General features: G+C 43.5%; 5 protein-coding genes across 5 annotated transcripts; 4 read left to right on the forward strand and 1 right to left on the reverse strand.

Annotated features, from left to right (window-relative positions):
• The first annotated feature begins 133 nt into the window (after positions 1-133).
• On the forward strand, positions 134-1441 carry LOC115620794 (protein suppressor of variegation 3-7). Its single transcript, XM_030514214.1, has 3 exons — positions 134-273; positions 349-798; positions 856-1441. The coding sequence occupies exons 1-3, from the start codon at positions 239-241 to the stop codon at positions 1343-1345; spliced, it is 975 nt and encodes a 324-aa protein (XP_030370074.1). The 5' UTR covers positions 134-238; the 3' UTR covers positions 1346-1441.
• A 113-nt stretch (positions 1442-1554) lies between these two features.
• LOC115620795 lies at positions 1555-2340 on the forward strand. The gene is made up of 2 exons (XM_030514215.1): positions 1555-1705; positions 1779-2340. Exons 1-2 carry the CDS (start codon positions 1583-1585, stop codon positions 2274-2276), a joined length of 621 nt encoding a protein of 206 aa, XP_030370075.1. The 5' UTR covers positions 1555-1582; the 3' UTR covers positions 2277-2340.
• Positions 2341-2464: 124 nt separating this feature from the next.
• LOC115620243 lies at positions 2465-7255 on the forward strand. The gene is made up of 7 exons (XM_030513392.1): positions 2465-2680; positions 2739-2913; positions 2970-3176; positions 3248-3620; positions 3680-3833; positions 3894-3986; positions 4045-7255. The coding sequence occupies exons 1-7, from the start codon at positions 2637-2639 to the stop codon at positions 7172-7174; spliced, it is 4176 nt and encodes a 1391-aa protein (XP_030369252.1). The 5' UTR covers positions 2465-2636; the 3' UTR covers positions 7175-7255.
• LOC115621309 (carbonic anhydrase 15) lies at positions 7208-8297 on the reverse strand. The gene is made up of 3 exons (XM_030514923.1): positions 8005-8297; positions 7697-7941; positions 7208-7640 (listed from the first exon to the last, which is right to left on the reverse strand). Exons 1-3 carry the CDS (start codon positions 8141-8143, stop codon positions 7278-7280), a joined length of 747 nt encoding a protein of 248 aa, XP_030370783.1. The 5' UTR covers positions 8144-8297; the 3' UTR covers positions 7208-7277.
• Positions 8298-12570: 4273 nt separating this feature from the next.
• On the forward strand, positions 12571-15981 carry LOC115621354 (phosphoglycerate mutase 2). The gene is made up of 4 exons (XM_030514977.1): positions 12571-12602; positions 14984-15096; positions 15158-15652; positions 15716-15981. The coding sequence occupies exons 1-4, from the start codon at positions 12571-12573 to the stop codon at positions 15877-15879; spliced, it is 804 nt and encodes a 267-aa protein (XP_030370837.1). The 3' UTR covers positions 15880-15981.
• The last annotated feature ends 161 nt before the right edge of the window (positions 15982-16142 follow it).

Genomic DNA, 16142 nt, shown 5'->3' on the forward strand with positions numbered 1-16142 from the left:
TTGTAGTTTCAAAAATGTTGAACGGCAGCTTAGAAATTCTTTTTAGTTCTCAGTTGGGTCGTAATATTTGAAAAAGCGCGCTTCTATTGTTCATAAGATAATTTTGTCACCAGTCCGTCCATCTCTAGCGTACTTTTTCAAACGAATATATCGATACTGGCAAACGTGAAACTATCAATATCGATATCGCTATTTTGCAAGGGAAAAGTCTATGAACACAACTTAATAAATATTTACAATGAGTTTCTCTGAGAATACTTCTGACTCCGATTGGTAAGTCGACATAAAGCAAATAGAAAGCTGCGTGTGTATTTAGAAAATGTTTCTATTCATCCCACTACTATATAGGAAGGAGGCCAAGATAAAAGTGGAACAGCAAATTAGCACTAAGCGGACGACTTCGAGTGGCAACCAAAGCAGCAGCAATGGGAAACAGAAATACAGTCAAAAGTTTTGTGAAAAGTGGCTTAGTCTCTTCGACCCATGGCTAAAACGCTCCGCCGACGACCCCGACAAACCGTTTTGTCGTGCCTGCCAGTGCCGCCTCGACTGCAACCGCTGTCATCTGATGCGACATGAACGTACAACAAAACACAAGCGAAACATTGAAGCTCTAATCACCAAAGGGGAGGGAGCAGTATGCCTGGAGTTAAGTGTACGTCAGGAACGCAGCAAATACTACCACCGCAAACGGATGCGGGCGTTGAAAAAGTCCATGAGTGACGAGGAAGCGCCCGAGCCATATGAAGAGGTGGTGACGGCAACTGCTGAAATAACCGAGCCAAAAGTTGTACACAAGTGCGTTTATCAAGTATATATGAAATAGTGTTGTTAACGTATCTTATCCTTTCGTAGGATCGAGCAACCCTTTCGACTGGTACAAAGCGAACCAAACCATTCCCTACCACCGATGGAAACAAAACAGGAAACAGCGACGGCAACACTAAATTCAAGTTCGATTTCAAAACGCAGCGCAGCTACGACTAACGCGGAGGGTCTTAAACTCTTGATGCAAATCCATCAGGATAAAAACGAGTTGATGGAATCATTCCGCGAGCTTATGGGCGGCCAATTGTCGCAAACGCCGCCCAAGGAGAAGAACCATATTGACCTGTTTTTCGAGAGCGTCAGCTCCAGCGTTAAGGCGCTCTCGCCGAAACTAATTGCGGAGGCAAAGATGCGGGTATCACAGTTGATCTGCGAATTGGAGTTACGCGGCTTGAAGGAGGAAAGTACAAATGCGGTAGTGCCGGGAACGTCACAAGGGCACAATGCGTTAAAGCATACACTCAACGGCGAACTTAGTACGCCACAGCCAGACCAACGGTTTGATACGCTTACCTGAGATATTTCGAAATAAAATTCTTTTCAATATAAATTGTAAATATTTCTGCTTAAATGCTGTATCTTTATTAAATCTGCGCTAGGATCCAACTATCGATATCGATAATGTTTCCATTATTGGCGGGATAGATGATAGTGTTGCCAGATGTCCATCGCTGAAGAGGTGAATGGCTGCAACCCTATTGTTTTGCATTGACCACAGAACCGACTAAATTAGCAGAATATTAAGAATAAAGACATGCAGAGAGTTAGTACACGGCAAAGTACCCACGGGCGAAACATTATCGTTAACGATGACACCATAAAATTTGAAAAGTTGGACGATGAAGACGGCATGGGTCTGCGTAGCGACGACGATAAGGTAACACACAGAGCATTTTGTATAAATATGTATGTATGTATGTATGTTAATAACATAAACAAACCAATGGCAGGAAGACTTGAAATACGGGCTAATGACCAAGGAGCTGGAAACACGGCCACAGCGTATGCTCATGCCGGGCAAGCCCAACATGAAGCTACCGGCGACTCGTAAGGCGTTGCTCCAGATAATCGGCCGAGACCGCCAAAGGCTAAGTGCCTACTTTCAGGCGCTTGGACCCCAAACATCGGCACCAGCGAAAAAGGAACGCCAACCTGTAGCCACCACTACGCCAGCTCCCACATCTGGTCTCAGTCGTGACAGTTATGACTTGTTCTTTGAAAGTGCGTGCGCCAGCATTAAGAGTCTACCACCGAAATTGGCGGCCGAGGCCAAGAGCCGGATATCTCAAATTATAACCGAGTTCGAGCTGCGCGCCATTAACGAGGAGGAAGCCCTACAAGCAAAGCAAAAAGGTTCCTCCACCAAATATGCTGAACCTATTGTGGTTTCCAATGATCAAATGGATGACGAGTCTGAAATTGTCTACAAATTTCAAGCATACAGCTGAATGTATTCTTTCTATTAAGGTTTTGTATTTGTTATATTAACAACAATTGAAATAAAGCGCACAAAGTTCACTGCGATTTCTATGTTAATCGCACACGTCAGTCCTTTTCACTCGTGCTACACAAAGAATCCAATTTGTTTTACAGCATATACATTCAATAGTAATGTCATACTGACTAACACTAAATTTTTACCTAAATTAAACAGGAAAATATTTAAAAAAAATTATTTCTTTTGACTCCAAATTCTCGCGAGATTCTTTGTTTGGCAACAACAAAATTTGCAGTCTAGATTGGTAACACAATTGTCTTGGCCTTTCTTTTTTGGAATCCACACAACCGTATGTACATGCTGCGATAAGATGGCAAAGAAGCATAAAGTGTGCATCATTGGTGCAGAACCATGGTGAGTATCATAGCTTACAATTGCTTGCCATCGCACCTTCAATCAGCGAGAATTGTAGGGGCTCTGCCATAGCGACTGCCGTGGGCATTAACGTGCTTAAACACGACTTCGACACTCGCGTTCACATGTACGTTTACGATGAGCTGGTGAGAAGCAACTACCTCTCCGAGGTGATAAACGAGCAGCATGAAAATATTAAGTACATGCCAGGCATTAAACTGCCCGAGAATTTGGTAAGATCGTTAGGGAAGTGCTTCCAATGCAGTTATTAGTTTGACTCTCATACCAGATTGCTGTTAACGATTTGATTGAGGCGGCCGGGAATGCGGATATTCTGATATTTGCAACGCCGCAAAGCTTTGTCAGATCATACTGCAATATATTGGCCGGCAATATTAAGAGCAGCGCCTATGCGATCTCCATGGTCAAGGGTTTGGACGAAGTGGAGGCTGGAGATATCGAACTGTATTCGCACACAATTAGCAAGCAGTTACAGGTGGGTGTGGGTGTGGCTGTTGAAGAGTTTAAGAGTTTCCCACAACAGCAAACGTGCTTGTGCTTCTCCAGATACCCTGCTACTCGATGATGTGCGCCAGCTGTGCGATGGAAATGGCGCAGGGCAAGTTGTGCGAGATAACCATCGGCTGCAACAATGCCGCGCACGCGCACCAGCTGACCACGATGTTCCAGACCACCAACTGCAAGGTTGTTACCATCGACGACGTTGACGGTGTGGAGCTGTGTGGCACGCTCAAGGACATCATTGCGCTGGGCGCTGGACTGATCGATGGCCTGCGTCTGGGTGACAATGCGCGCGTCGCGGCCTTGCATCTCGGCTTAAAAGAAATGATGCGCTTCATCAAAACCTTTTATCCCGGCACCAAGCTATCCACATTCTTCGAGAGTTGTGGTATTGCCCACTCAATTGCGTCCTGCTACTGTGAGTAAATGCCAATTTTACGAGAATGGAATATTTTCTAATATCGGAATACGTTGCAGGCAACAAAAATGTCAGATTCGCCAAGAACTTTGTGATGTCAGGTAAGACGATGCAGGAGCTGGAGGCGAGCGTAATGAATGGACGCCAACTGCCTGGTCCAGTTGTAGCTGCGGGGGTGAATGCGTTTCTGAAGAATAATGACAAGGAAGACGGGTTGGATAATTTATTTAATTCCTATCTGCTTCGCCGACTTAACCCCGTGTCCAATTACAGATTCCCACTGTTCACGGCCATACATCGAATCTGTCAGAATGAAATTCCTCCGGACAGTATTATCGATGCGGTGCGCAATCATCCAGACCTGAGGTAGGACAAACACACTTACATATTTGGAGTACAGTGCCAACTATTTCTCTATTCATAGCGGTTGTACCATAACGAAAATGCTCGACAAAGAATTAAACGACCAACAGAAAGCCTCGGATGTTACCATGGAGAGCAGGTCATTTGAAGAGGATGCTGAAGCAAATGTGGAGCTGCCAGAGACAAGGCAACTTTGGCGGTCGTTCTATGCGTGCCAGCCACAGCGCATAGACACCACTACCGAAAACGTCGAGCCAGTCGAGTCACAGTCCTCATGGAAATATCTAGCGCAGGAACAGGAGCAACAAGAAAGTCCCGCGGGTACGGTGGAGCTTGCATTTCAGACGAACCCCAAGCCAAATGAAGCACAAATCTGCATAACATTGAGTGCCGATTTGGCAAAAGAATCAGCAGCCTCAACCCTTGCCAAGGGAAACATTGGCGATGAATCGCACAAGATGAATGAACCTCTTAGTCTGCAGCAGAAGAAGCAGCTTAGCACTGACCACACGTCCAACAACGCTCAATGGTTTGAGAAGATGGAATCCTACGATTTTACCGACGTGGAGCCTACCTACGCTGAGGCACGAGTGCCCGACTGGTTGGCCGACAATGAGTGGCGTGCGGAGAACAAAGAGGACGAGGGCGAGTATATGCTCAACAATGAGAACGAGACGAATGAGGAAGTCAGTCCAGTCCACGAGGCGCTGATGTCACCTTCAGGCGATGGCGAATGCCAGTCATTAGGCGCTGGCTTGGCAAAGCTAGTGGAGAATCATGTAAAGCCCTACAACAAGCAGCAACAATTCCAGTCAATGAACGTTAGGGCAAGAAACAGACCGCAGCCTAAGACAACAAAGCAAGTCGAAAAGCAGTCGAATAACATGGAGAGCAACGCTCAATCTTCTTCAGATGCAAAGTTGAACAAAGCGAATAGTTTGTCTAAAGAAACAGACACCCCTAGAGATCATAAAGTATCGGCAAACAAACTCGAAGTGTCTAAAAAGCCGATTGACACAGAATTAGAAAAAAACCCCAACACCACGGCAATTGAGAAAAAAGACCCACAACAAGGTCAGCGGGATGTAAATTCTTTACCCAGTGACTACAATGTTAGTGCCAAATTGCAAGAAGTGAGTCCAGTGATAGAATCAACCAAATCGACGCCCATATGCGTGGACAGAGAAATGGAGGCACAAGGCTCCAGCTCGAGCGAGCAAGTTCCGGCCAATACAGGGCCCCAGGTCTTGTACGAACAAAGCAATATGATCAACATGCGCCTAGGAGATTACGAGCCCCAGCTATTTTGTGTGTCAGAATCGATGCATCTCAAGGAAACGGACGCAATAGGCAAGGTGCTGGAAGATATGAGTAAGGGTCATGTGATTGAAGGCGCAACGGATGCCATCGATAAGTCCATGAAACCAAAGGCTGAGAGCGATTCCTTCTCACAGCACGGCAACATTCCCAGTAGCAGTGGCGACAGCAACAACAACAGCATGGATAATGCTAAAACTATAGAACCGGGAGTGGAATTACTGTACGATGACGTACAAATAGAGTCTTCTATAGCGGATACATTTGCTGACAATGAAGGTCTAAAGTCTTTAAAGTCCAATGAGAAAGAGACGCTGGTCGCCTTGGAAAGCTGGCAACAGGAATCTTTAGATTCCACTGATCAAAAATTAGAGCAGCAGGAGCGGGTGACAGAAACTGCCGTAAACGCTCACAGTACGGAGCCGGTCGAAGGTCTTTATGAGGGTAGGAGTGACGCCAAGCTCAGTGAGCAGCAGCATCATTTAAGTTCACCCGTTGAGCGTTCGGAATTCGAGGAGGTTGATGTAGAGCCTAAGCACGACAATGAAGTTCCATCAAACTATTTAGGGCAGAATCTGGAGTATTCGGACCAGCAGGACTATCAGCACGCACTCTCCCATGACTCTCTAGAACAGTCAGAAGAAAGCGTAACTCAGACCATGCGTTTTGAAAACAAGGAAGATTGGCAGAGTGAGACCATCGAGGACACCCACCAAACCACAGTCAATTTGGAAACTGCAGAGGAGCTGCAAGAGCAACAACCGGAAGAATCAGAGTTTCATTATTACTCCATTGACAAGCCGGGAGATCAATCAACCCGCCATAAGAAAGTGGAAGAGCACGAATGGGACTGGCTCACGTTCAATAAAAACTTCGATAGCGAGGGCAATGCCATCAATACCACAGAAGAAGACGCGCATTTCGAGCAGTATATGAAAGAGGAGCAGGAAATACAGCCAAAAGGTCCCAGCATTGCACAACAGCTGTACATGAGTGAAGAACAGGACAATGTGCTCCAGGACCCTAGCACACAGGAACAAGAAAAGCAATTAGTGTTGAATGAAAATTTTGATTTTGAGCAGAATTATGACCCAGATAAGCACAATTTTCTGCCACAGCCGGTCTACAATAAGAATAAGAGAAGCGCCCAGGAGCCTGGAATACCCACACCAGTCCCGCAGCCACGCACGGCACCGACGGAACCGGGTACACCAACACATATCAATCAGCCTATATCTGTTCCCCCACCTGCTCCGAAACAACAGCCGCCGCAGCCACAACAGCCCGCACATCGTAACGAACCCATTCAACTAGATTCCGAGCAGCCGGATACTCAGTTCAAGGATAAACAAATCAATTACGTAACCAGAACGCTGCAGCGACTCTTGAATAAGGGCTTTCATGCACCCATCGAGGAAGATACGCAGGAACAGGCTGCAAACGTCTCATTCAAGGGTGATAATCCTTACATAGGTAGTCCGCGCCTGCCAACCGAGCCAGAAACCATTGAAACATACCAGCCGGGCTTAGATACTGATATTGCCCCTAGGCGGAAGGTGCTGATGAAGCCGCCCTTCAACCCACCCATAAATCCGCGTATGCGTACGCCACGTCCACCATTCGACGGGCGTGACCATGAGTTCCACACAATGGCATACCGTCCTCCTCCAAATCTGATAGTACCTGCCGTTGTTAGGAGTCGCCCTGTCACACCCGCTGTGACACCCTTTAGACATACGGCCAACCTAATCCACCAACCGACGCGATCAATTCTCCCACCAAGCGTGATACGCTGCCCCACGCTGACCAAGATTTTGTGTGCCGTGCAGCTGAGCTTCTTGGCCGTCCTTCTTGCGCGTTACCAGAAGAAGTAGGATGCATGTTTTTACATTTTCTGCCATTCGAACAGTACAGCAGAAATAAATTTCGCTATTGTAAACTACATACAAGTATAACTAACTAGACATATTTTTTTGGTTACGTTAAATAGTAGCCGTCAAAGGGATGGCGATGGAACACCTGTCGTGATTCCAGCCACTGCAGCGGTCGAAAATTTTTCAGAAGCGGACGTCCGCGTCGATCATGTATCTGCCGGAACTTGAGTAAGTCTGTGTGTGAGATAGGCAGCACCTCGGCAAAGACATGCCACAAAACCGAGGGGGAGCAAGGTGGCGTTGTAAGAGAGCCCTTGTACGCGTAGAAGTTGCCTCGATCCAGCTCACCCAGCAGCGACCCCAGGGTGAGCAATGCGGGTGGAGTATAGCTGCTGTTAAACTCTGCCACCTGCAGCAGCGAGTCAAATATCTCACTAAGTCCTGGCTGATAAATGCTGTAGCCCGTCTGTAATATATAGCCTTAGCCGAAAAAGAATCTCCAAGCACATGCGCCCAACTCACCCGCACCACTTTAAAGAGCACAGCCAGAACAGCCATACCATCGGTTCGATTTCGAGCCTCTTCATCGCTCAGATATCTAGTGTTGCGATGCACGATGTGCATCTCTAAGTCGTAACGCCGGCCATTCAGCAAATGCTCGGAGCCCCAGTGAAAGTGGACGCTATGAGCTTCGTAGAAGTCGCGCAGTAGGCCGCCCGTGACATAGGGTCGTTCGCCAAAGATTGTAGCTGGCACTCTGAACTCCACTTGAGGAAGAAGACAAAATGTTGACATATTTTTCGCCTTGCCTTTCTTAACTAGAATAGTACCGGTGTGTCCGTTATTGCGCACGTCTAAGAGCTCGTCGAAGGGCTCATCGTAAAGCCCCAGTTCCAGCGGCAGCAATCCTATGGGCAGCACCTTGTGAGCACTGATGGCTATAGGCGATTGTTCGGCACCGCCACACATTGGAAAGCTAAGTGGCCAGCGTTCCGGTGCATCGTAATCGAAGCGTCGTTCCTCTCGCACAAAATCTAGGAATCAAGTATTGCCATATAGTACAAGTATGTATATGAATGGTTTTTGAAATCAACGTGTGTGCCATTAAAAAAATATCGACTTTATAAAACACCTACTTGAAAGAGTTTAGAGATAGACTAGGAAACTAGATTGGCCTTTTTAATAAGAAAACTCACTTTAAATTTTGTATTTGGATGATGTATATGTGGAATATTATAAGCCTTAGTTTAATATTAGTAGCGCGGTGATTGAAAATAATGGACGGGTTGGGTTAAAAAAAAAAATTTTACCTATAACATGGGATCTACTTCATTCACGAACACATTAAGACGAAGTGAAGCGCATTCAAAACCTTATAATAATCAGGTTTGATTTTTTAAAAATCAAAATTGGCCTAATAGCGTGGCTGTTTTAGTTTAATTTTTGCATACGAGTATTTATGCTCTCGTGTATGATATATATCAATGGTCTTAGTCTGGCCTCCTCTTGAATTTGCTGGGTCACTCAACGATTTTGCTATAATGGTCAGAGTTTGCTTAACCTCTTCAACGTTCGCACACAAACCCGTATTGCACAAGCTAAGTGGAACATAATTGTTTAATCCGAGCGAGCGAATTGGCAAACAATAAGAGATTCCGAATCTGCGTTTGTTTTTCTTTCTCGTGCATTTAGACGAACCGACGCCCACGCAAACGCTTTCCCCCCGCGGCCCCCTCCGCCGTTCCATACTGCGTCGCGACGAGCCGTTTTATGTAATACCAGGGGAGCAATGGAAAGATCGTAATGTTGACATCTTTGGCCGGTTCCGAGGGTGACGCGCTCTCTGATTTTTATGGAACATTTGTGCATGCAAATCTAATTATTGTTATTACATATTTACAAGACGCTGCCGCATTGTTTGCTATCCATTAGGGGGCATTACAAGTATGAGCGTCGGGTGTGACATATGCGAGTTGAGATGGATCATAAATTCCCCAAAAAGTAGCTGCGCAATCGTGCCTTGGCCATGTGCCATTTCGGAGCTCTTGGCGTCGGATCGAATAGGCGCGAACTCATTGCCGGCTTTCAGTACTTGTAGGAGATTTGTGAATTTTGTGTTGGATCAAATACTTATTACAAACTGGCTACAAACTTAAAAAGGTAGATCTTTAAGTCCTCAGTCGAATAACAGTCAATGCAAAAGTAATAACCACAACAACAACAATGCAAATAGCAAATAAAAAAGTTTGATTGACAATTGCAGACGTCGACTGTTCTTAGATACACTTGGTTGGTTGATTTGTCAATAGTACATTTGTATCTTTGTCAATGCCAGCTATAATACCCACTTGTTGCAAACGGTAGCAGAAATATAAAACGCTGATAGAAGTCGTTAAATGCCGGAAAATGCATTTTCCACCAGTCACAGAAACAGTTTCAGAAACAGTCACAGATACAGATACAACCAAACGTTTCAAATCACGCACCGCTTGGACCAACCGAAGAGACCAACGACGCACCAGTCTCTATGCCAATCGATAATGAGCCATGCGGCGGGCCAGCCTAAGCCTTTATATGTGACGCTCAGCTACCAAAAGGGCCCAAAGCCCATGCACACACAGATACATTCAGAGACAAGTACGAGTAAGTAAGTAGATGGCGCCGGCCAAGTCTGAAGTTTAACGGCAATGGCAACGCGCCGTTGCGCGCGCGCTGACGTTACGTCTCCGGTATTTTCATTACTCCAAATGGCCAAAATATACAAATCTTTAACGGTACTTGCTCACTCGCCTTACCATTGCAGGGGGGATTTTTTGTTGTCGCAAATTATTTGGCCAACCAGTGCTGAGAACACTTTGCAGAACTCTGAGAGCTACGGACAAGCCCAGAAGGCCTATGAAAAAAGTGGCTGGCCTTGATTAGTGTTTGTCATGTCTGTTATTCAATAAATTTTTAGAAAGTTTCACTTTTGTCTGACTGATTAATCTCTAATATGTTTTTATCTGGAACCAATTGGGCCCAACTAGCGGTAAACAGCACTCGCAACTTGGTGTGGATTCCCAGATTTATAATTGCTTTGTTTGGGAAACGCAAATCATTGGACGCAGCTGATATTAAGTGATGGTTTAAGATTTTATTTTGCTCAAAGATCAAGCCCAACTAAGCAGGAAGATATAACGACCATATACAAGTACCAATAACATATTCTTATACAAATACTTGACATCTGTCTCGTTTTTAACAATGTTGGCATTAAAGACGTGCCGTCCATTTAGAAAAGTATACTGAATCTGAAATTGAAATACACCTTAAACTTATCAAATGGAAATAAATTAAATAAAGGCCAAGGAGAGCGGTCAACCATTATTTTGATTTCTTTAATTTCCACGAATTTCGGAGGAACACCACTGACTCGTGCGTCAGACGGCTGGTTTGGTTAGAAAATGCAGCGGAATTCCCTGCTTTACTCAGACCGAAAATTTGGTAAATTGTTCCTGCGCCAATAATAAAACGATCCACTCTGGAGACGCACTTAAGCATCTTCTTCTAATCGAACCCATTCAATAATAATATTACAAGTGCCTGAAGCGCTAGAAATCGACCTGCAACATAATATAGTTGCTATAGAACTGATCATAAATTTCATTACGACTTTTAAAGTTATTACAAATCAACTTTAAGTTGAAGAAGACTTTGTTGCATTTTATTCCAAATATTAATTACAAATTTCTCTTAAATTCTTTGCTTTACAACAAGGTAGTGTCGATCGCACAAAATTGGAAAACTGACTCATCCAAGAAATTGTGTACTTCACAGACTTCGATTTAGCTTAGATTTTAAAAATTAGATTAAAACTACGAATCACCCTAATTAGAGAAATATTTTATTTGATTTTGCATTTATTTAATTGCACTTCGAGGCGAAAGTGCCAACATATGCCGCTCTTTTACTTAAAAGAGCTTTAGCTTTAGCTGAACAGAGTATTTGTTCGTCCCCAAAGCGTAGGCAGGGGGGCAGGGGGGCAACGCCTCTAGCAAGTACGTTGCCCAACCACCAACAATCGACCACACATTCATTATTATGACGCACTATTTGGATTTGTTGGAAAATTTTAATTTTTAGGTCCCCACCAACCTTGGTAAACGCTGCGCACGCCTTGTTCGTCCCCACTCGGCTTACTGTTCTGTTCGCTGTCTTCGAAAGTGCAGCTGCATCGGCCACCAGTCTAGCTTCTGCTTTCGGCTGAAACGGATCGTCCTAACTCGCCTGTTGATCAGTCAAATATATTGACACGCACACACTCGACCTTCGTTGTTATCTGGCTTGCTTGCAGATCTAAAGGTAATTATTTGTCGACGTTCTGACCGCACTTTTCTCCACAAACACATCTCAAGATACGACCGCCTGACATATTCACGTGAATCGGAAAACAATATACTATGTATGACTTATTATTATGTAGTATGTACATACATATGTATATATTTTCGAAGATACGTATTTTGCCGCACCGAAATCAAGTGGCAGACGTGTGTGCGCCTTTTGTTTGCAAAGTAGTGCGCTTTTCACAGAAGAAATTAAAATTCACTGCTCCAGAACCTTTATGACAATACCAATAATAACTTTAACAGAGCTTACACTTTTACCCAAAACACCTTGCAATCAATTCGCAAGCAGCAGCTGTTTTGATTTGTATGTAAGTGAGCCTAGCATCTTACGCATATCTACATACCCTAGGATATACATATACATATGTACATATATAACCATACTTGAGAGAAGGGTTGTAGCAAAATATCAGTGCGATGCATCAAGTTTGTCAGTCTAATGATTGTTACGTAATTAACTTTACAAACACATGCATACATACATACATACATACATACATACATACATATATACATACATACATACATACATACATACATACATACATACATACATACATGTACTATTATGTAATCTAATTAAAAATACTCTCAGTTGGCTAGCCAATTTTAGGTTGTTTTTTTTTTTTAATTCTTCATCAAATCTAAATTCAAAATTGCAACGTAAGAACTTATTGATTATTTGTAAAACAAAGGCGCCAGCTTAACAGAAGCATTAACAGCAACAGCTAACAGTAACAGCAGCGATTTCTGGCTAACAGACCGCAACAACAGCGACACCACCAGAATCAGTAACAACAAACGAACGTATACGTGTGTATGTGTGTGGTGTATACGACCGTTGAAGTTTTTGTGGGTTCTGATTCAGTTGGAGAACTCGGAAGAAAGCAAACGCAGCTGCTGCAGCACCAGACGCGGACACAGATACAGACACGCGTCAACGTCAACTGGAATCGAGTGGGCTGAGGCTAATAAACACCGACAGCCGAGCGACAAGTTCAAATAATAATGGTTATCTTCAAGTTTTTGAGGAGCAAACTGTAACGTATTTCTTAGTAACAATATATTCTTTATTATAATAATACACGTTAAAACAATGCACAACGATAAAAACAATAACCACAATAACACACTTGAGCATAAATCTTCACAGACGTAAGTACGACTATTATCGCGCGCTCTTCAATGGGAGGGGGGGGGCGCAGCTCTTAAGCTCAAAAAACTTTGATAGGAAGTGTTTCCACCAAACATGCCTATGTATGTACAAACATACATATGTATGTATGTGTGTGTCCGAATAAACTATGTATATTGTAGGTAGAGTGACGCAAAGGGGCCCCAGACATGCCAACAACGATGTGTGTAACAACAATGAAAACAATAACGCGCAAAATATTAACAAAAAGCAAGAAAAAAACTGAAATACAATACAACGGCAATACGAATGAGCCGAGCAAAACAAAGAATGAGAATAAACGTGAGCTGCGTGTTCAGCAGACACACACACACACACACACGCATACTCACATGCATACATGTTCATTCCCTGCAGTTGTGGGCGTTGGCCCCTCAGTAGTCAATTCATCTGTAAATCCTAACTGGTGCGAACAAACACGACACCTTCCGTTGTTGGCAAATGTAAAGTAATGTAATTAACAAAAACTATAAACTAATGTCCTGCCCAGGATAAATAGAGCAAACAAAAACGTAAATACTAACTTAGCTTACAGGTTACTCAAAAGAAAAAAAAATCGAAGCTTTACAGCATTTCTTGGAAAATGGTTCAATAATATGTCGAACAAATTTAATCTTAAGTAAAAAATCAGTTGCGAGCCAATCACTTTATTTTTCATTAATCATACCGCGCTAGGAAACTATCTATCGCTGCTGAATAACATCTTATTACCTGAGAAATATTTAGAATTGTTTCTAAGTTTTCGGTTCACTTGATACGTAAATACGTTTTCAATCAAGCAGCGTGTGAAACAGTCCTTTGTTAATAAGTTTCATTCTTTTGAGGGATAACCTCTAATGCCCGATGTACTACAGGGGTATATATGTATGTATGTTTTATGTTTTGTATTGCGAGAGCTGTGTTCATGTATGTATGTATGTATGCATATCCACGAGATACAGCTACACTAGCAAAAATATGTGAGGAATGCGCGTTTCATGAAATACCAAGGGAAGCCGTGAGCGTGAGTCGTAAATAGGTAGTTGGCGAGATCTCTTCAACCCGAGTAGAGTAGCGTAGTGGCTTTTCTCCAACGCGTGTGACGCTCTAACAAAGGCGTTAATTGGCATTAAATCGCGTATGCTGAGCTTAGAACGGATCTTACTTCCGACCAAAGTGTGGCTAATTGCAAAGTGTTTCTGGGCAAGTAATCGGAGCTTTAGAGACCAAATAAGCAAGCCTAAGCATAATTCATGTACAAATACTCTTTCACGTACAAGAGAACGTAACTTTTAAGTTAATTCGACTATTCGGTAGATTTTAAATTGTTATTAAAACGTTGAGTTGAGTTAGTTGAGGACGGTTCGCTAAGATTTTAGTGCAAAAAGATTTTGACAGTCAAGTCACAGCCCTTTTTGTTGAGTCAAGCAGTTTTTGAACCTTTAAAAAGTTGCTATACCCTGTAGCAGAAGGAAAGTCTAAGCGCCAGTTAATAGAAGCAGTAGGAGTACATACATATGTACATATGTACATGTAGTATGTGCATGATCAGCATGACGACGCGAAACGATAGAGCCATGTAGGTCTGTCCGTCTGTATGAACATCGATAAGTTTTGAACCATAACAGTTGGAGACTCCAAACATGGTACATAGGCTTGTCTTATCCCTACGCAGAGCAAGTTTGCTACAAATCACATACAGCTTCATCACTTGATTTAGCTTTCATAGGAACGATGGATGCAACAATCAAACGAATTAGAAAGACTTTTTCGTTTATTAATGCCATTGCAGAAATCAAGCTAAGTTGAAAATTCTTGTTTCTACGTTTCTGACGTTTTATCATATATCTGTCATGAAAATGATTGGTTCAACAAAGTTTGTTTTATTTGAATAACTGTTGTGAAGAGAGGGGCGGGTGCAGGGTACACAAAGGTCGGGCTGGCATGACTTAGCGTTCTACTTCTCAAGCGTTACTTTTTTATTGAGTAAAAATTCAGATAAGTAAGCAAATTAGTTAAATAAAATACTATACGAATTTAATAATCGTGTCGGCCAATTTAATTTATAAACGCTAATTTTTATCAATGACTGATTGCAATCGAAAATGGTGCGAATGAATGAAAGAGTGAAGCAACCCCATTAACGCATCGCTTTGTTGATCGAACAACATTGTGGCTATCAGAGTGCTAGCCTCGTTCTAGTGGTTGGGCATGCATGACCACTCGTTTTATTCTTTCTAATTATAGCTCCCAATTCATGATGAAAACGAACCGCCTTGTCTTACTGCGCCATGGCGAGAGCGAGTTCAATCAACTGAACAAGTTTTGCGGCTGGCATGATGCGCCCTTGAGCAAGGGCGGTAAGTAGTAGTAGAAGGTGCAAATGGAATTGAATTGGGTTACGAAAGCTCTTCCCTCTAGGCATGGAGGATGCGCGCAAGATAGCTGCCCTCAATCTGCTAAACGCCAATTTGGAATTCGATAAAGTGTACACCTCAACGCTGTGCCGGGCCCAGACGACCACAGATATCATACTAAGGGAGATGAAGTCCTCGTTTGTGCCCGTGGAGTCGCACTGGCGACTAAACGAGCGGCATTATGGCAATCTGACTGGATTCAACAAGCGCCAAATGTCGGATCAATATGGCGAGGCGCAGGTACAGAACTGGCGGCGTGCCTTTGATAGCATGCCACCCTCCATAACGCCCCAGAACCCCTACTATTTCGGCATCCGCAATAATCCCTCCTTCAGCGATGTTCCTGCCGATCAGTTTCCCTTTGCGGAATCCATGCACATGTGCTCGGACCGTGTGCTACCGGTTTGGGACGAGATCAAGAAGGACATGCTGAATGGTAAGCGTGTGTTGGTCTGTACGCACGGCACAGTGGTCAGAGCGCTTATCAAGCACATTGAAGGTGAGGATTGTCCAGCACCCACTCACCACCTAATTGCTAAAGCGGCTTCCTTCCGTCCATTAGGTCTATCGGATGAAGCAATCAGCAAGGTCAATATTCCCAATTGCGTGCCCTGTGTATATGAATTCGACATAAAGACGGGCAAACTGATCAGCCCGATGACCTATCTAGGTGATCCGGAGTATATCAAGGCCAAGACCGAACAGGTGGCCTCTATTGGAAACTAAGCGAATGCTGTGCAATGGTTAAGAACCAAATTTTCTCTATGAATTTATCAATGTACATACATACAACACTTAATAAACTTTATTCTTTATTCTGACCATTAACTGGAATTGTCTAAACACTTGCTGGAGGTACCAAGGGGAGCAACAAAGAGTCCTAATCAACTAGCCAGTAAGAAATTAAAAAAAATTTCTATTTTTAAACTTTAAACAAGCACGTTTTGATAATCACCGAAACGTATTCCAATAAAATTCAGATTAGATTG

The sequence above is a fragment of the Scaptodrosophila lebanonensis genome, unplaced genomic scaffold (assembly GCF_003285725.1).
Source record: "Scaptodrosophila lebanonensis strain 11010-0011.00,11010-0021.00 unplaced genomic scaffold, SlebRS2 tig00000024-arrow-pilon, whole genome shotgun sequence".
Classification (NCBI taxonomy): domain Eukaryota; kingdom Metazoa; phylum Arthropoda; class Insecta; order Diptera; family Drosophilidae; genus Scaptodrosophila; species Scaptodrosophila lebanonensis.